The sequence below is a fragment of the Notamacropus eugenii genome, chromosome 2 (genome assembly GCF_028372415.1).
Source record: "Notamacropus eugenii isolate mMacEug1 chromosome 2, mMacEug1.pri_v2, whole genome shotgun sequence".
NCBI lineage: Eukaryota > Metazoa > Chordata > Mammalia > Diprotodontia > Macropodidae > Notamacropus > Notamacropus eugenii.
This window is the reverse complement of record NC_092873.1, coordinates 91,653,979-91,674,204: the sequence shown is the minus strand read 5'-3', so window position 1 is coordinate 91,674,204 and position 20,226 is coordinate 91,653,979. Positions and strand designations below refer to the sequence as shown.

Genomic DNA, 20,226 nt, shown 5'->3' with positions numbered 1-20,226 from the left:
GGCCTTAAACAAAACATAACATTCAGTATATCCCAAAATACTTGTTTATACAATCAGGGGAATCTGAGGCCAGTCTTCCCTAGCACAACACAACCCCAGGGGTGGCAGAGAATACAATATACTCCACTCCTAGATCAAGGTAGGTTACAATCCCATTCAAAACATAGTGTTCAAATCCTAAGTCTTCTTGGGGGTGTGTCCTTTCCACACTGCTGTTGCAGGTTCCCACCTGGCACTCTCAGGTGCATGTATGCTCCAATGAGCCAGAGTTCAAGTTTTAACACTGCTTCACTACCCTACCCCCACCCCCACCTCCGTGTCCCAAGGGGCAGCTGGGCAACAAAGTCAAGAGGGTGGGTTCCTGGGGATTATAGCATTTCCCCCATCCCACCATAAACAAATCCTGGGTCCCAACTCATCCCAGGGGAATGCAGCAGGAAAGCATCCTCACTGCTCCAGCCCTATGATGAAGCCTCCATCTCAACTCAAGGTATAGTCCCAAGCCCCAGATTTCTCCTTTTGCAGGAGCCAACTGCTCCCGGCTCCTGCCTGGGTTTACAGGCAGGCAGCAATCTGTTCCTGCTCCATGTCCCACCTTGCAGAAGGGACTGCTCTGTTCCAAGTTCTTCCTGCTCCTGCCTGAGTCCAGGCACAGCAGGCTCCAGGGGCCACTGCCCCCAGCCTCAGTCTCTCACCTGTACCACCCCAACTCTGGGGCAGTTCGTCCTCACACAGCACATAGGGAAAGGCCAATCAGATCTGGGCTCTGTGCACAGCACACTTCCAGGGCCCCACCCCCCTGGCACAATTTATGGTGGGGCTACTCCACTCAAGCTTTGCATCAGGCCATAGCCTTAGCTATGAGAAGTTCAAAAGAAACTTCTCCCCTGGCTCTTTGTTATTTCCATAGGAGTTTTAGCTACAAAACATAACACAATGACTGGGAAAAAATGGACAACTATCCCAGCCTGACTAAACCCCATACTTTCCTTTAGTCTGCAGAGTTCTTGCTAATTGGGGGGCTTTTAGCACAGGTTCACTCCTAATCTATCAGAGCTCTCCTCTTTGCTATCAGAGGTCTCTTCTTTGCTAAGTAAGTTCCTGCTGTTTAGTGAGTCCCTGCCACCACTGCTGCAGTTAGTATTCCCCTTCCTGTGGGAGCGAGGGAGCACCACCATCTCAATTCACTTTCATAGCCAGGAGGCTCCTTGATAACAGCTACTTAAAAGGGTCTTAAGCTAAGCCTTCCCATGGGCAGCCCCCGCTCCAAGCTTCCCTTCATTGAGTTCCTCTCCTTCATTGCTTAGTGAGTCCCTGCAGCTGCTGTTGCTAGTCTTCTCAAAGCTCAATGCTCCACAACTGTTTTCTTCTTCTCCTTCTTCTCATTTGATTTCTTCTTATCACTCATTTTCTCCAAGCTCTCTCTATATACAGTTTTTCTCAGTACCTGATTGGTTCAGGACAGAAATGCATGAAAGCCCATGTGGGCAGTAATGAAACTCAGCACCTGATGTGTTAACAGTTGTGAATTACCAGGGTTCGAAGGAGATTAATCCTTAGATGTTTACAATTTAGCATGAGCCTGGAAAACTGAACTCCAAGAAAAAAAACAACAACAAAATCCCATTTTGCTTGTCCTTACAAGGGTAAACAACTTGCCCAAGGTCACAAGGTAGTAAGTAACATGGCTGGGATTCAAACCCAGTCATTTGACTCCAAATCTAGTGTTCTTCCTATGATATCACATTGTTTCCCAATTATTTCCAGCATTACCAATGCGTTAAGCTCCTTTGTATAAATAAGGAAACTGTAGCTGAGTGATGTTAAATGTCTTTTCCAAGGTCATACATAAGTGACTGAGATAGGATCTCCTAAATTCAAACCCAGTGCTTCTTCCACTTTATAAGGAATTTCCTAAGAGATACCTGGAAAGAACTGATGTATTCTAAGGGTAAAGCAAAACTAGAGAACTCAAAAGTCTTGGTTTCTGTTCTTTAATTATATCCACTGCACCACAAAGAACTCTAGGGCTAATTAAGCGCAAAGCGTCTTCAGAAAAACCCAAAAGACAAGAAGCAGTAGCAGCCTATCATTTCCCAAAGAAAGAAACAAAGACTGAGGTATGAGTCTGAAGTTTCCTTATAAGTGTAAATGAATTTTACTTGTGCTTTGCTGGGGCCAATATGGTACCATTTAATAGTTATTATCTCACCATGGGACCTACAGAGAACAAAAAATTAAGGCAACTAAGAACGGGATTGGTATCTCTGTCAAAGAAAGAAAAAAGCTGAGTGCTAAGAATAAAAAAGGTATGGAAGGTGAAGGGTAGCTCCAGCCTAATTTTCATAATTATTTAATATTATTTCCCTTCAAATATTCTCTGTTTCAGCCAAACTAACTTATTTATTGTTCCCTGAAGTTAGAATTTCATCTCCCACTTCTAAGCTTTTGCATCTCCAATGCCTGTAATGTGGCCTTCTCCTCACCTCTAATTCTTAACCCTAAGTTTTCTTCAAGGGTTAAGTTACCACTTCTTATGGTGAGCATTTACTGATCCCTCTTTGTGTTTGCTTTTTGCTCAAATTATTTTGTATTTATATATCTGTTTAACCACTGAATCCTCCAAGAAGGCTATAAGTACCTTGAGGAAAGGTACTGCTTTTCACTTTTGTCTTTACATCCCTAGCACTTTTCATGGTGCCTTGAAGTAGTAGGCATTTAATAAATGCTTTGGAAATGAACTGATTCCAGAGATAATACCCAAGAGAAAGTTCTGAGAAGAGGCTTCAAAACTAACAGACTAACAAACAGCTAAGTGATCCAGTCAGTTCCTTTTAGATTTTAGCAGCTTTTGAGATTCACTATCACTTTCCATCTATGCTTCTTATTTTAAAATCTTGCTCATTTCCCCTGTAGTAACTGGTAGAAAAAACCCTAAGAAAAAAAAAAAACTTAAAGCACCTGTAGTGTATTTGTTTCAGAGACAACCAGGTGGGAGAGAAAGTAATGTCATCTATTTCCCATTTTGCATGGACACCTGAATGATAAGAAGAAAGATCAGACCTAATGGTAGCACTGAAAGGTAAAAGTCGAACTAAATCCCTTAGGACCTGAGAGCAGCTGTTATTGCTGTGTTGTTTCAGTTGAATCTAACTCTTCATGACCCTTTTTGGGGTTTTCTTGACAAAGATACTGGAGCATTTTGCCATTTCCTTCTCCAGTCCATTTTATAGATGAGGAATTGAGGCAAACAGGATTAAGTGACTTGCCCAGGGTCACACAGCTAGTGTCTGAAACTGGATTTGAACTCATGAAGATGAGTCTTCTTGATTCTAAGCTCAGTATTCTATCCACTGTGCCACCTAACAATTAATGAGAAGTCAATTAAGTCTGGTAGGAATTTAAACCAAAAAGAGGCCTGTTCACTCACAGAAAGGTCATCTAAACCTCTAGCCTATCTAAGGTATTTATTTAACTGATCAGCATTAAAAGAACTATGGCATCACGAAATTATCAGATGTATCTTGCATGTCTATCTTTAACCAGATCTTTCAGAAAGTTAGGTAACAAATCTTATTTGACTAGATAAAATAAAAGAATTCCAATTCCAGAGGAAAGGCTGTGTACTTGAAACATAGTTCAATGTAAAGAGCACTGGAATTAGAGCTTCAAGACAAGAGCTCAAATTCTAGATCTGATGCAATCTAGGTGTATGACCATTGACAAAGCATTTCACCTATCCATCTCCTAATATTTCCTCATCTATAAAACTTACATCATCTCCAGCCACAGAGTTAACTATGAGGTAAGATGCTTTAAAAGTCTTAACAACACATCTATTATTATTATTATTGCTATTACTATTACTACCAGACAGATTGGGTGTGTCTTCAGCTTTGTCCATTGGATCTGAAAAAAATGGAAAAAAAGAGGAAGGAATTAATAATGTTTCCCTTCCAAGCAGAATTACTCAGCTAATAAAGTAGCCAGCTGTCTAATCCCCATGCTCACCCTGATGGAGGCCTTGTTGCAGAAGACTCGAGTGATAGCTAACCATGTGGGAAGTTCTAGTACATTCTGCAGAACTTCTTCATCCAGTTCCAGGTTGGTCAGTTGTCCCTCCCCTTTCAGAGTACTGAGGTTGATTTTGTCAGGGGACAAATTCTTAGTAAACCTGATGAAAGCGAAAATGAGAATCAAGGACTCTTCAGCCCAGAATGTTTCAGTGCTCAGGGCAAAATCCTTTCTCTAGTGAAGATATTAACAATAAATCTATACATGTTTTCTCCAAGTGTGTATTACCCCTTCCTTGCACTCAGGACCCATGGAAACTCCAACAGTTCAGAAAAACTGAGGTCTTTACAAGTTTAGTTCTTAAGAATTCTGAATAAAAGATGTTTGGAGGAGAGTCAGTATGAGCAGTTTTCATTACTGTTCCCCCCAAAAGTTTTACTCATTTTCTAGTCACACTATCATAAAAATCAAACATATATATTAACAGCAAAATAAAGTTAAAATTCTTAAAACTATAAAAAAGAGGAGGGATAGAAATAGGCTGAGAAGAATAGTGAGGAAAAATAGAAAGGAGGAAAATACATAACAAGTAATTATAGCTTAGAATGTGAATGGAATGAATTGACCCATAAAATGGAAACTGATAGTAGATTAAAAATTTGAATTCAACAGTATGTTGCTTTTAGGAAATGGTATAAAAATAAGAGATACACACAAAGATAAAATAAAGGGGAAGAGTAGAATAAATCATGTAAAAAACCAGGAGTAGTAATCATTATCTAAGACAAAGTTAGTTAAAATAGATTTAATCAAAAGAGAAAATAGGAAACTACACTATGTGTCAGCAATATTATTCGATATTGTTTTAGACCATTTAAAATAACTAAGTAGTATAAAATACCTGAGAGTATACCTCCCAAAACAGACACAGGAACTATATGAATGTAAACATAAAGCACTTTTTATACAAATAAAGTCAGCTCTAAATAACTGAAGTAATATTTATTGTTCATGGGCAGGTAAAGCCAACAGAATTTTTAAAAATGATAATTTAACCTAACTAATCTATTTATTCAATGCCACTCAACTAAACTACTAAAAAAATTATCTTACTGCATTAGAAAAAAATAACAAAGTTCATTTGGAAAAACAAAAGGTCAGGAATTTCAAAGACACCAGGGAAAAAAGATGTAAAGGAAGCAGATTCAGCCGTATTAGACCTTAAACTACGTTATAAGGTAAGAGCATTGTTGAAGAGTAAAATCGATAATTTTGATTACTTTAAATTAAAATTTTCTTGTATAAATAAAACCTATGTAGCCCAGAATAGAAGGAATGTAGAAAACTGGGGGAAAACTTTCATAGACAATCTCTCAGACAGGATGTGATTGGGTTTGAATATTGCTGTGGTGTAGGAAATGATGAACTGTTTGGTTTACAAAAACTTGGACTTAAGAAGGAAGATGCTATCCACCTTCAGAAGTAGATGACAAGAGGAAATAAGCATAGTACGGTCTTACATATATGTGTATGAGGGTATATGCGTATGGTTATAGATATCTATGCATATGTGTATGTATGCATATATATATATATATATATATATACATATATATTAGCACTTAATAGTAGCTTTCTTTAGGGTGAGAAGAGAGTAAAAGGAAAAAAATAAAGTAAAAAGTGTCCAGGAGAGAACAAAGAAACCTTACAAAGAGGCAAAGAAAAGCTGGGCAGCTTTAAAAACAACATATAGTATTTATTATATAAATTTTCTTGAAATGGAAATTTATTGTTCTATATTGAACCCTCTCTTATGTTCTACTGTGTATATGGCAATGCTTTTTTTTCTTCTCTTGTTTCGTATTTAAGTTTAAAATAAATAAATTTGCAAAAAAAGAAAAAAGAAAAGAAAACACGCTTTCTATTCAAGTAAAACACATTGGTATTGAAGACAAGATATACATAAGCAACCTAAGGATGACTGGACTCCAGAAAAACCAAAGTAAAAAAAGCCCAGAACAGTATAATGCAAAAAATAATGCAAGAAAACTGCCGAGAAGTTCTGAACAGCGAAAAGGAAATATCATTTGAAGGGATGTATAGATCACCTCCAGAAAAAAACCAACAACAACAACCAGTGTTACAATGTCCAAGGCACCTAGTGGTTAAATTAAAAAATTCAGTTAGGAAATAGTAAGTTCTATAGAAGACCAGGAGAAAAACCTTCAAATGCAAAGGAAAGGGAATTCAAATAACACGAGACTATTCTGTACCCATCAGAAAATGCAGGAAGGAATGGAATAATATATTCCAAAGAACAATGGAACTCAGGATACAGCCCAGGTGACCTACCGACATTCAATATAATAAAGAAGTATTAAAAAATTCTTAGAAAACCAGATCCAAGTTCTCTTCAGAAAGAGATCTCTGAAGGCAGAGAAAGATCTGAAGAGATTCTTTACTTCTCCAACACCCCAGACAACACAAATACAGGAGTGGTCAAGGAAGGAAGCAACCAACCAATAACAACATCGTGACAACAGAGAGACAAGTAGGAGACACTTCTTTCTAAGTGTGCACAAGGAGACAGGGTAAAAGCAGAAGTCGAGTAGAACTAATGGTGAAAGGCAGGCCTGAGGCATTATGGATAAACCTCCAACAACCTGCTTATAGGTCAATCAATATCCTTTGTGGGAGTGGTGAAGAAAATTCACCTCTCTTCATTTTCTGGACACATCGGAGATTTGGGGTATGTAATGCTATATATGCTGTCTAACAATCAATATGTTGGGTTTTTTTTCTCTTTTAATCTTTATTACAAGAGAAGGCTCACTGTGTCAAGAAAGGGCACACCTGGAAACAGAAGGTTTCAGTAAAAAAAAAAAAAACAAGAAGGGGAATAGTGGTGGTGACTGGTAGCTTTAGTCAAGAGGATCTAGTTGTCAAAACCCACTTAAGATGATCTGAGTGATTCTGCTGAAGACACTTAACCTCTTTTAAGCCTTATCTTCCTTCTCTGAAAAAGTGTTTAATAAGAATGTATGTGTAGAACCCATATAAGATTGCATGCTGTCTCAGGGAGGGAAAGGGAAAAAATTTAAGACTTATGGAAGTGATTGTTGAAAACTGAAAACAAATTAATTTTTTAAAAAATGAAAAGAACGCTGACTTCCCAGAACTGTGAAGAACAAATGAAATAATGCACATAAAGCCCTTATAAAACTATATAACTGAACTATTACTGATATTACACAGAGAAATCATCATCAACTTTTCCTTCTAGAAAAATTCATAGTAGAGCGCCCTATCTGGTATCTACATCAAACTGCTCTAATTCAACAAAGCAGATAAAAGCTGTCTTCTTTTAAGAAGCTTAAAGCAACAGAGCACACAAATATAAGTCCACCTTAATAGAAATAAAGTTTAAGTAGAACTTAAGGTTTTTAAACAGAGACAAAAAATGGTTCACAGAGGATTCATTAAAGACCAACAAATGGAAATACTAGCTTTATGTCAGAAGTAGTATTAAACTGAAACAGAAACTTTCCACTGGTAGCTTCTTTTCTTAAAATGAAACCCAGTATCTGGTTCCATAAGCCCAATGTAGAAACAACAATCATACAACAATTATAGTAACAGGTCCTTTGAGAGGTACGTAAACAGAGTAATAACTAAAATAAATTCTGGAAAAGTGCTATTCAATTACATTAACATCCCCTCCCTTCTCAGAAATTCTCGATAGGCACTCTTTTGGTCTTGCTCAATATGAGTTCATTTGATATGAGTTTTCTCCACTTCTCTATGGAGTCATTTCTCTGGACTTAGAAATTTTAAGAATTGTTTTCCTGGTAATGATTTAACAGGACACTCTTGATTCCAAGTTCTCTTCAGAAAGAGATCTCTGAAGGCAGAGAAAGACTCTGGGAAGACACTTACAAAAGACTATCACAAATAGTGAATAGCAAATAAACCCATTGATCCAAGTCAACTTCAAATAGAAACTGGAGGAATTAAATGGATAAAAAAATACCAGGCAATATACAGAGTAAATGAGCTCTCCCACTTTTATGCAAATAATTGGCGTAAGCCCTGCATTACACAAAAATATAAATAAAAATCCATTTTTAAAAAAAGATACTTGTAAAAATTAATGGCAATAGTTTTTTACTGTTCTGCTTAACTTTAAAAAGATTATATTTTATTGAGATTTTAAGGGGGTTTATCTATTTTGCTAAAATTTACAGATGTTTTAAAAAGATATTTGTGAGGCAATCAATCTTTGAGATCCTGGTCACTGATAAGCTAGAAAAGACAAAACTAGTTTCTAACTTTTATAGGAGTTTGTTTCTTTTTAGAATTCTGGACTTAACAAATATTTTTAAAAAGAACATTTTTATATGCAGAGTAGAACAGAAAAATCTATTCCAAACAGCTTGTCTTTTTAAAGTATACAATAAATTCAACATACAACATTCAAAGCTTTCCTGCTTGTCTGTTTCCTTATTACTTTTCCTCTGTTCTCTTTTGTGCATTAAAAAAAAATGTTTTAAAGATTTTTCTTCCTTTTCTTCTTCTTTTTTAAACCACTATTAATAGTGGCCCTCTCCTCAAAGCCTGTCCCTCATTGGAAAAAAAAAGGAAAAGAAAATCATTTAATAAATAAGCCTAGGCAAACAAAACAAATCCACACATTAGTCATGTTCAAAAACGTATTTATTATTTTACATCTTTAGTCTATCATCTCTCTGTCAGGAAGTGAGTATTATCCTTCATCATCAGTCCTCTGGTGTCATGGTTCGTCACTGTATTGATCAGTCTTCTGGGGTTTTGTTCTTGTTGTTTTCTTTTTAACAGTGATGACGTTACTATATAAATTGTTTTCATGGTCTTAATTCAGCCTTCATTGTTTCATACATGTCTTTCCAGGCTTCTTTGATAATGTCTCTTCCATCCTTTCTTGTATCACTAGAATATTCCATGACATTCATATACCATAAGTTACTTGGCTATCTCCACTACATGAGCACCTTCCTTAGTTTTCAGTTCTTTGCTTTAGCAAACAGTATTGCTATAAAGATTTTTGTAAAAGTGGGCCCTTTTCCTCTATTTTACCTTGCTGAAGTAAGCTTACTAGCGGAATCTAGGGGTCAAAGTGTCTGCCCAGCTTAGTGACCTCTGGAACTTGGTTCTGAATTATTTTCCAAAATGGCTAGACCAAATCAAAATTTAACTATGCATTACTGTGTATGACTATCTCTCTAATTTACCTGAAGTAACAGAAAACCATCATAGTTTGAAATGGTCATATATGTTTCCCACATTTTGGCAAGGCCAGTTTACCTATTTATATAAACCCATATGCAAATAGACCGTTTCCACACAGAGACTAACAAACAAATATATATTCCTCTTAACTCCCGTGTCACTCGTATTTCCCTACATATCACAAATCTACATGAAGGGCAGCCAGAAAGTTCATTATCTTTATCCTCTCTTCTAATTTGGAACTGGCTTGTGAATCCAACTGCATGTCAAAGTCAGAACGATAAGTATCTTCATCTACCTGGTTTCCCCATGTGGATACTTAGGCTGAACTCTTCTTGAGTGATTACAGTTTCTCTACACATAGTAGATTCTTAATAAATATTTATTAAACTGAACTGAATTCAGAACACAAAGAAGAGGTGACCTACACATAAATAAGGCACATGTTTCAAGTTGGTTTTTTTAGCTCTGTTTAATTAATATATGTCCATAAAGCACAAGTGGTGGCAACAAGACTAGCAAAAATGTCCCTATACCCATGTGTGCTGAGTAGGAATGAGCAGGAAAAATATGCTCTGCACATAGTAGGTACTTAAGTGTTTATTGAATAAATCAAAGAATGATTGTTCAATTGTTAGATGCAATCTGTGTTCTAGCATCCCATTCTACTTATTTTTTTAAATTATTTGTTTTCAGTTTTCTACAATCACTTCCATAAGTCTTAGATTTTCTCCCCCTCCCTTTTCTCTCCCTGCCTCCCCAAGATGGCATGCAATTTTATACAGGTTCTACACATACATTCTTATTAAATACATTTTCACATTAGTCATGTTGCATAGAAGAATCAAAACAAATGGGGGAGAAACCATGAGAAAAAAATAAATGAAAACAAAGCGTAACACAAGAAAATATTCTGCTTCATTCTGTGTTCTGATCCCATAGTTCTTTCTCTAGATGTAGGAGTCATTTGCCTCAACAGTCCTTTGGGAAGGTTTTAGGTCCTTGAATTGCTGTGAAGTGCTACATCTACCAGAAACATATCTCACACACTGTGGCTGATACTGTGTACGATGTTCTCCTGGTTCTGCTCATTTTACTCAGCATCACTTCATCTAAGTCCTTCCAGGCTTCTCTGAAGTCCTCCTGTTCATCATTTCTTATAGTACAATAGTATTCCATTACATTCATATAGCACAACTTGTTGAGCCATTTCCCAAATGATGGGCATCCCCTCAATTTCCAGTTCTTTGCCACTACAAAGAGAGCTGCTATATTTTTGTACATGTGAGACCTTTTCCCATTTGTATGATCTCTTTATCCCATTCTACTTCTAAGACTGGCCAGGTTCAAGGGTATAATTGGTCTACAATTATCAAAGTCAATGTGTGTAAGGCTGTGGGATGAAAAGTCACATATTCCCTTATTGGAGACTCTCAGACACTGATCACAAGATTTTTTTATTTGTTTCTAAAGATTAATAGCTATTAAAGGTTCCTGTTCTAAACACAAAATTTTATTTTAGAACATAATCAGAGGAACTAAAAAAGCAGGATAGAATAAATGATACATTAACTGATCCTCTAGGAACAAAGTTTCATTGAACGAAGTAGGTTTAAGGAAGTGCTGTCAAGTAGAGATTCAGACCCAGGTACCTGACGAGGCAATTGCATTCACAGGGTTTATCTAGCCAGATAGCTTGGAAATGAGAAAGATATCACCCAAGTCATAGACACATGTAGTCATTATACATTTTTTTAATTTGGTACTTTACTTTTCCTCAATTATGTGTAAAAACAATTTTCAACATTAGTTTTTAAAATAAAATTCCAAATTATCTCCCTCCTCCCCTCACTAAGAAGGTAAGCAATTTGATATAGGTTATATATGTGTAGTCATGCAAAACATATTTCCATGTTAGTCACGCTGTAAAAGAAAACATAGACCAAAATAAAAAACCTGAACAAAGTAAAAAAAAAAGTATGCTTCAATCTGTATTCAGACTCAATTAGTTTTTTCTCCAGGGATGGATGGCATTTTTCATCATAAGCCCTTCAGAGCTGTTTTGATCACTGTATTGCTAAGAACAGTCAAGTCATTCACAATTGATCACCTTACAATATTACTGTTACTGTGTAGAGTGTTCTCCCAGTTCTATTCATTTCTATTCAATCTATTCATTTAATCTGTTCATGTAAGTCTTTCCAGGTTTTTCTGAATCCATATAGTTCATAATTTCTTAGAGCACAATAGTATTTCATCACAATCATATACCATAACTTGTTTGGCCATTCCCCAACTGATCGACATCCCCTCAATTTCCAGTTCTTTGCCACCAGAAAAGAGATGCTATAAATATTTTTGTACGTATAGGTCCTTTTCCTTTTTGTTTTTTATCTCTTTGGAATACAGACCTTTTTTTATCTCTTTGGGATACAGACCTAGTAGTGGTATTGCTGGGTCCAAGGGTACACATGGTTTTATAGCCCTTTGGGCCTAGTTCCAAATTGCTCTTACATAATGGTTGAATTAGTTTGCAATTCTTCCAACAATGCATTTGTGTCTTAATTTTCCCACATTCCCTCCAACGTTTGTCATTTTCCTTTTCTGTCCTATTAGACAACCTAATAGGTATGAGGTAGTATCTCAGAATTATTTTAATTTGCATTTCCTCAATCAATAGTAATTTAGAGCATTTTTTAATATGACTATAGCTTTAATTATTTCCTCTGAAAACTGACTTTCATATTTTTTGATCACTTACCAATTGGGTAATGGCTCTTATTGCCATAAATTTGACTCAGTTCTCCACATATTTGAGAAATGAGGTCTTTTTCAGAGAAATCTCCTTCAAAAAAATTTTCAGTTATGATTGTTAATTGTATTTCTCTCCATCCTATTTCATCCCCTGCCATTTATTCTATTCTTTTTCTCTTTTCACCCTGTCCTTCCTCAAGTGTTTTGCTTCTACCACCTCCCTCAATTCCTCTTCCCTTGTATTAGCTCCCCCTTTTCTTATATCCCCATTCCCCTCCTACTTTACTGTAGAGTAAGACAGATTTCTATATCCAATTAAGTATGTATAGTATTGCCTCTTTGAGCCAATTCCCATGACAGTAAGATTCAAGCATTCCCCTCCACTATAAAAGCTTTTTCTTGTCTCTTTTATGTGAGATAATTTACCTCATTCTACCTCTCCTTTTCCCTTTCTCCCAGTTCATTCCTCTTTCTCACCCCTTAATCTTATTTTTTAGGTATCATTCCACAATATTCAACTCACACCTGTGTCCTACGAAAGTTCTTATGAGTTACAAGTATCATCTTTCCATGTAGGAACATAAAAAGTATAACCTTATTAGGTCCCTTATGATTTCCATTTTCTGTTTGCCTTTTTATGCTTCTCTTGAGTCCTGTATTTGAAAGTAAAATTTTCCATTCAGCTCTGTTCTTTTCATCAATAATGCTTGAAAGTTCTTTATCTCATTGAATATCCTTTTTTTTTCTCGGAAGGATTATACTTAGTTTTGCTGGGTAGGTGATTCTTGATTGTAATACTAGCTCCTTTGCCTTGCAAAATATCATATTCCAAGTCCTCTGATCCTTTAATGTAGAAGCTAATAAATCTTGTGTTATCCTGATTGTAGTTCCACAATACTTCAGTTTTGTTTTTTTTTTTGGTTGCTTGCAGTATTTTCTCTTTGACCTGTAATTCTGAAATTTGGCTATAATATAAGTGGAGTTTTCATTTTGAGATTTCTTTTAAGAGATGATTGGTGGATTCTTTCAATTTCTATTTTACCCTCTAGTTCTAGAATATCAGGGCAGTTTACCTTGATGATTTCTTGAAAGATGATATTTAGGTTCTTTTTTTTTTTTATCATGGCTTTCAGGAAGTCCAATAATTATTAAATTATCTCTCTTGGATCTATTTTTCAGGTCAGTTGTTTTTGTGATGAGATATTTCACAGTGTTTTCTGTTTTTTCATTATTTTAGTTTTGTTTGTTTTTTGATATCTCATGGAGTAATTAACTTCCACTCACTCAATTCTAATTTTTAAGGAATCATTTTCTTCAGTGAGCCTTTGCACTTCCCTTTCCATTTGGTCAATTCTACTTTTTAAGGAGTTCTTTTCTTCAGTGAATTTTTGTGCCTCTTTTTTCATTTGGCCAATTCAGGTGTTTAAGGAGCTCTTTTATTCAGTTAATTTTTGTATTATCTTTTTCTATTTAGTTAATTTTGCTTTTCAAGGCATTCTTCTTCTCATTGGATTTTTTTTTACTTCTTTTAATGTGGCCTATTGTGTTTCTTAAAGTGTTATTTTTTTCAGTATTTTTTGTGCCTTCTTTACTAGGCTGTTGACTTTTTTCATGATTTTCTTGTATCATTCTCATTTCTCCTCCCAGTTTTTTGTCTACCTCTCTTGATTTTTAAAAATCCTTTTTGACCTCTTCCATGGCCTAAGACCAAGTTATATTTTTCTTTGAGGCTTTGGATGTAGGAGTTTTGACTTCTGTGATCTTCTTCTGATTGTGTTCAAATATTTCTTAACACCACAGTAGCTTTCTATAGTCAGAATTTTTTTATGTTGTTTGCTCATTTTTCCAGCCTATTTCTTGACTCTTAACTCTTTGCTAAAGTGGGGCTCTACTTCAAAGGTAGAAGGCACACTGTTCCAAGCTTCAGGGGTTTTATGTAGCTGTTTCCAGAGAAGTTTTCAGTTCTTCCAAGGTGGCATTATCTAAAGAGAGATATGTTTACTACTCTACTGGCCCGTACTCTGGTCTGTGAGCAACTACAAACACTCTTTTCTATGCTGGAACTATGAAGAGGGTCCCTGCTCCACTGTGGCTGCAAGCTCTGGTGTGCTAGTTTCCTCCTCACCCTGAGACTAAGATCCAGGACTGCAATTCAAATCCAAGTATGGCCAAAGCCACAGAGTCCTGCCCCCAGTTTCACCAAAGAGATCCCCGTAATCTCCTTTTGAGCAGTTGCTCAGCCCACTTACTGTCTATAGGATGAGTGTTCCAGAAACAGCCACTGCCACTGCTGATTCAGTCACTCCCAAGGCCTGCTCCTAGTTTGCTAGGGCCTGGTCTGTACTGGTGCAGCCTGCTTTGCAATGTGCTCCACTTTCACCCCAGTGTGACAGACCTTTCTTGCCAACTTTGTAAGTTGTCTTGGGCTGGAAAATTGTTTCATCGATCCTTTCGTGCATTCTGCCACTCCAGAATTTGTTTTAGGAAATTATTTAAAAGTGTTTGGAGAAATTTTGGGGAGAGCTCAGTTGAGTCCCTGCCTTTTCTATGCCATCTTGGTTCTACCCATACTGGTCATTATATTTCTAAGGACGAGTGTCATAATAAGATACAGTAGGGATGGAATACAGATGTTAGAATGTAACCCCAAGTCTCTGTGATCAATTCTACTTCTGAAAAGGCTTCTAACAACAAAGCACATAACTAGATAGATTTTGTTAATATAGGCATTACTATATTGAAAAGAGAAAGTTTAAAGAGAAACTTGGAAAGTATACCTTTAACAATAGCTAGAAAAGTACTGACATTCTGGAAATCAGACATGACATTTGGGAGACATTTGCATTGGGATGATAACCAAACCCATAGAAGCTAATGAGATGACCAATGGAGAAAATATGGAGAGAAAATAGGGTCCAAAATAGAATACTGAAAGATACCACCACAGTGGTAGAAGGACGATAATATAAAGGAGGCTGAAAAGGTACAGTCAGACAGGTAAAGGATAACCAAGAGAAAAGTGTCACCAAAGCCAAGAAAGAAGAAGATGTCTAGGAAGACAGGAGCCACCAAAAATTCAATTACAAAGAAGATCAAGAAAAGACCATTGCATTTAGAGGCTGATAATGCTGTACAAACTGGCACACAGGGAAGAACTGCCACCTAGTTTTGCACAACTTTTTTTTCTTTGTTACAACTGAAGGTCAATCTTAGGCTGGGAGGGGAGAATAGACATCTTCAGAAATGACTATGATATAAAAAACAAAAGGCATTAATAAAATTTTAAAAAAGAAAACAATGGCTTACAAGATCAATTTCAATCAAGTAGCAGGTACAGCCATATTAAAAGGGATTAGGAAATAAGTGGGAGGTAAGAAAATGGAGGCAATAAATACAAGCAACCCTTTCTAGGAGTTTGATTGTGAAAGGAAGAAAATATAGATGACTATTTGAAGAAGTGGCAAGGTAAAGTGATTATTTTAATGGACTGACTTTATTTTTAAAAAAGCAAATTAGATTTTATTTTCAAGTGAAGTTCTGCCTTATCTCCTTGACGTCCCCACCAAAGAAAAAACAAGAAAATTAAACCGTTGCTACAAACATGTGCCTTAAAATAAAACAGATTCTCAAATTGGCCATATCCAAAGGTGATGGACTCAGTGTAGATTGAGTGCAGAGATATGGGCATGTCTCATCATGAGTCACCTGGAACCATGGTGGGTCACTATATGGTCTGAACCCCAAAGTCTTTCAAATTTGATCATCTTTACAATATTGTGTTATTGCATATATTCTTCTTCTAGTTCTACTCAACTTACACTTAATCAGCTCATACAAATCTTCCCAGGTTTCTCTGAAACGGTTCCCTTAATCATTTCTAATAGCACAATACATCATATTTATATATCACAACTTGTTTAGCCATTCTACAATTGGTAAGCACCCCTTTAGTTTCCAATTTTTTGCCACCACAAAAAGAACTACTATAAATATTTTTGTACATTTGGAGAAGGAAATGGAAAATCAATCTTTGCCAGGAAAACCCTAAATGCCAGGACATCACTAAAAACAACTGAATAACAACAACATTTTGACCTTTTCCTCTTTCTTTGATGTCTTAGGGGTAGAGACCTAGTAATGTTATTCCTGGGTTAAAAGGTATATGCAGTTCATAGCTTTTTAGGCATAGTTCCAAATTGCTCTCAGAATGGCCAGAACAGTTCATAGCTCTACCAAGAGTGTATTAATAAACCTGTTTTTCCACAGATCCTTTTTGGTCAACTTTGCAGAAAAGTATGTGAGATAGAACCTTAAAGTTGTTCTAATTTAGATTTTCTCTAACTATTAGTGTGTAGAGTACTTTTCATATGGTTATTGATAGCTTGGATTTCTTCTTTTGAAAGGTACCTATTCATATCATTTGACGATTTATCAGAGTTTGTGCATTCTTATATATCTGAATGTGATTCTTTTATATAATAAAAATGTTGCCTTAAACGTTTCATTGCAAAATTTTTTTTAACAGGCCATATCATGTAGGCAGATAATTTTCTCAAGGACACGGCTAGAAATGTTATGTTACAATATACCAGGTAAGTAGAAAACTCATAACTCTTGGGAAGGGAGGAGCAGGATAGTGCTATTATTGCCCAGAGTGCTCAAATATATGTGCACATTATAAGAAATGACGAGCAGGTAGATTTCAGAAAAATCTGGAAAGATGTACATGGACTGATGCTGAGTGAAGTGAGATGAACCAGGAGATCATTGTACACAGTAACAATTGTACGATGCTGAACTATGGCAGACTTACTTCTTCTCAGCAATACAATGATCAAGGACAGTTCCAAAAGACTCATGATGGAAAATGCTACCTACATCCAGAGAAGAACTATGAGATTGAAGAGTATTTTTTTCACTTTTATGTGTGTGCTTTTCCTTTTGTTCTGATTTTTCTTTCACAACATGATTAATGTGGAAATATATTTAACATGATTATACCTGTATAACCTATATCAGATTGCTTGCTGTCTTAGGGAGGGGGGAGGGAAAGGAAGGAGAGAAATTAGGAACTCAAAATCTTATAAAAATAAATGTTGAAAACTATCTTTACATGTAATTGGAAAAAAATACTTTTAAGTGGAAAAAATTTTTAAAAAACTAAAAGGCAAAAAACATATGTACACTATTAATCCTACATTTTATAAAGTATATATTAATTATATTATATTATTATATATTATATTAATTATTTCTGCCTCTTTGCATTTGTTTGTAATATCTCTGGGTCCTAGTACATGGTCAATTCAGCAGAAATGCTGAAGTCTCTTGTCATTATTGTGTTATTGTCTAGGTATTGTTGAAGGTCAGTTAATGTTTCCTTTACAAATCTGGATGGTAAGGTATTTGGAGTACATATACTTATTGCTGATATTGGTTTGTTGTCTATGGTTCCTTTCATCATAATATAGTTTTCTATTTTATCCCTTTTTGTTTTTTGAATGTTTGTTTTTGCTTTGTCTGATAGTATGATGGTAACTCCTGCTTTTTTTTTTGGATTCGCTTGATACATAGTAAATTTTTTCCAACTCTTCAGCTTTATTTTGTCTACGTCTTTCTATTTTAAATGTTTCTTGTAAGCAACAGATTGTAAGGTTTTGTTTTCTTATTCAATATGTCACTTTTTCATTTTACTGGATGTTTAATTCATTCATATTTAAATTTATAACAATTATTTAGGTTTATATTTTCTTCCATCTGTCTCTAAAAATTTTTTTCAAGTTACAATTTTTCCCCTTTTGCTGTAAACAGAATATTATGCTCCTTCAGTTATTTTACTCTTTTTTTTTAAGGTTGCCCTGTTCTCACTTGCTCTTTCCCTGACCTCTGGTTCCCTCCTCTCATCTGTAATCTCTTACCCTTTGTTTACTAGTTTCTCTCTCTTTTTGGCTTTTATCTGGTTATATATTCCTTGTCCCTCTTTTTTTCTTAGTCTAGTAGAATTCCTACTCCTCTCTTCCCTTTCAGCTAGTTCTGTTCATTAATTTTTATTTCTTTTTTTGTGTGCCCCTTTCCAAATTGGATTTCTCTTACTCTCATCATTATCCATTTCTTTCTGTTTACTCTAGATCTTCATTCTCTGATCCAAGACCCCTCTAATAATCTGGTCTCTTTTTTCTGTATTCTTCCTACAATCAAAGCTTTCAAGGAATCTTAGGCTATCCCCTCTAGGTGCTTTCTGCCACTGCCTGGTAAGGCTTACTCTATGGATTCCCCTTTTCCATTGTGTCTCACTCTCAGAACTCAGAACTCAGACTCCTGATAGAGTCCTCCTTAATAGGCTGATCCTTCACCTGGAAGATGGTCATATAACTGAGAGCCAGTGTTGCTTCAGAAAGGGCAGAGGAACAGCTGATATGGTGTTTGCTGCCTGACAACCCCAAGAGAAATGCCAGGAGCAGAACAGAGGTCTATACACAACGTTGGTAGATCTGATCAAGGTCTTTGACACTTAGTCATGAGGGCTTATGGAAAATTATGTCAAAATTTGATTGCCCAGAGAAGCTTATCAATATTATGTCAATTTCATGATGGCATGTTTGCCTGGGTTCTTGATAATGGACAATGCTCTCGTGCCTTCCCAGTCACCAATGGAGTGAAACAGGGCTGTGTGCTTGCTCCCATGCTTTTTAGCATGATGTTTTCAGCCATGTTGACAAATGCTTTCAATGAGGATGAACACAGCATCAAGGTCAACTGCCGTACTGATGGTAAGTTCTTCAATTTGAAAAGGCTACAAGTCAAGACTAAAGTGGGGGGAGTGCTGGTGCATGATTTTTTGTTTGCAGATGATTGCACTCAATGCAGTCTAAGAAGTTGAAATGCAACAAAATATGGATCAGTTCTCTGCCGCCTGTGCTAATTTTGGCCTAATAATTAACACCAAGAAAATACAGGTGCTCCATCAGCCACCACCACACCATCCATACATGGAACCATCAGTTACAACAAATGGAGAAGTTCTGAATGCTGTGGATAAGTTCACTTACCTTGGTAGTATACTTTCCAGGGATGTACACATTGACAATGAAGTTGATGAATGCATTGCTAGAGCTAGCTCAGTGTTTAGGAGGCTCTGAAGAAGTGTTTGGGAGAGAAGAGGTATTATGTTGATTACCAGACTGAAGGTCTACAGAACCGTTGTGCTGACCTCATTGTTATATGCTTGTGAAACATGGACAGTCTACCAGTGCCATGCCAGGAAACTGAATCACTTCCATCTGAACTGTCTTAGGAAGATTCTGAGGATCACCTGGCAGGATAAGGTACCAGACACTGAAGTACTTGCTCAAGCTGAACTGCCAAGTATTCCAACTATGCTTCAGAGAGTGCAACTCTGGTGGGCTGGCCACGTTGTTCGAATGCAAAATGTATGCTTGCCAAAAAGATTATTTTATGGAGAACTCACATGGGGCAGGCAATCACATGGTGGCCAGAAGAAGCAATACAAGGACACTCTCAAGGTCTCTCTCAAGAACTTTGGATTTGACTATGCAACATGGGACACACTGGCACAGGACCACTCAGAGTGGCGTGTCCACATCAGAAAGGGTGCTGTGCTCTTTGAGCAAAGGAGAATTGAGATAGCACAAAGTAAACGCAGGATGCACAAAGTTGGAATATCCACCACACATATTCACATGTACTATCTGTGCCCAATCTGTGGTAGAGCATTCCGAGCTCATATTGGTCTGATCAGCCACAGTTGGACACACTGAGATTTCACTTTATAATGGTGATGTCATTTAGGCAGGTCATATAGGCCAATTGGATGTTCCACTTGCAAACTCAACATGTCCCAAACTAAGATTATCTTTTTCACTACTTCTGATAATAGTACCACCATTCACCCAGTTTGCCTTGTTCAAAATCCTAGCACTGAATGTTTTTATGTGTGTATTGTCTCCAATAGACTATAGGAAGCTTTTTGAGGGCAAGTACTGTTTCATTTTTATCTGTGAGACCACTAGGTGGCACAGTGGTGGACCTGAGGTCAGGAAGGCAAGAGTTCAAATCCCACCTCAGACCCTTACTGTGCAAAATGAGGATAATAAGAGCACCTACCTCACAGGGCTATCGTGAGGCTCAAATGAGGCAACATATGTAGAATACTTTACAATCCTTAAAGAGCTT

General features: G+C 36.5%; 1 protein-coding gene across 1 annotated transcript in view; it reads right to left on the bottom strand.

Moving 5' to 3' along the window:
* The window catches only part of BLTP3A (bridge-like lipid transfer protein family member 3A), a 76,145-nt gene that overhangs the window by 52,949 nt on the left and 2,970 nt on the right, over nt 1–20,226 (bottom strand). Inside the window, exons 2-3 of the mRNA XM_072641815.1 lie at nt 4,012–4,174; nt 3,871–3,909 (exon numbers count right to left, since the gene is read on the bottom strand). Of these exons, the coding sequence (XP_072497916.1) occupies nt 3,871–3,909; nt 4,012–4,174 (202 nt within the window). The remainder of the gene's footprint in view (nt 1–3,870; nt 3,910–4,011; nt 4,175–20,226) is intronic.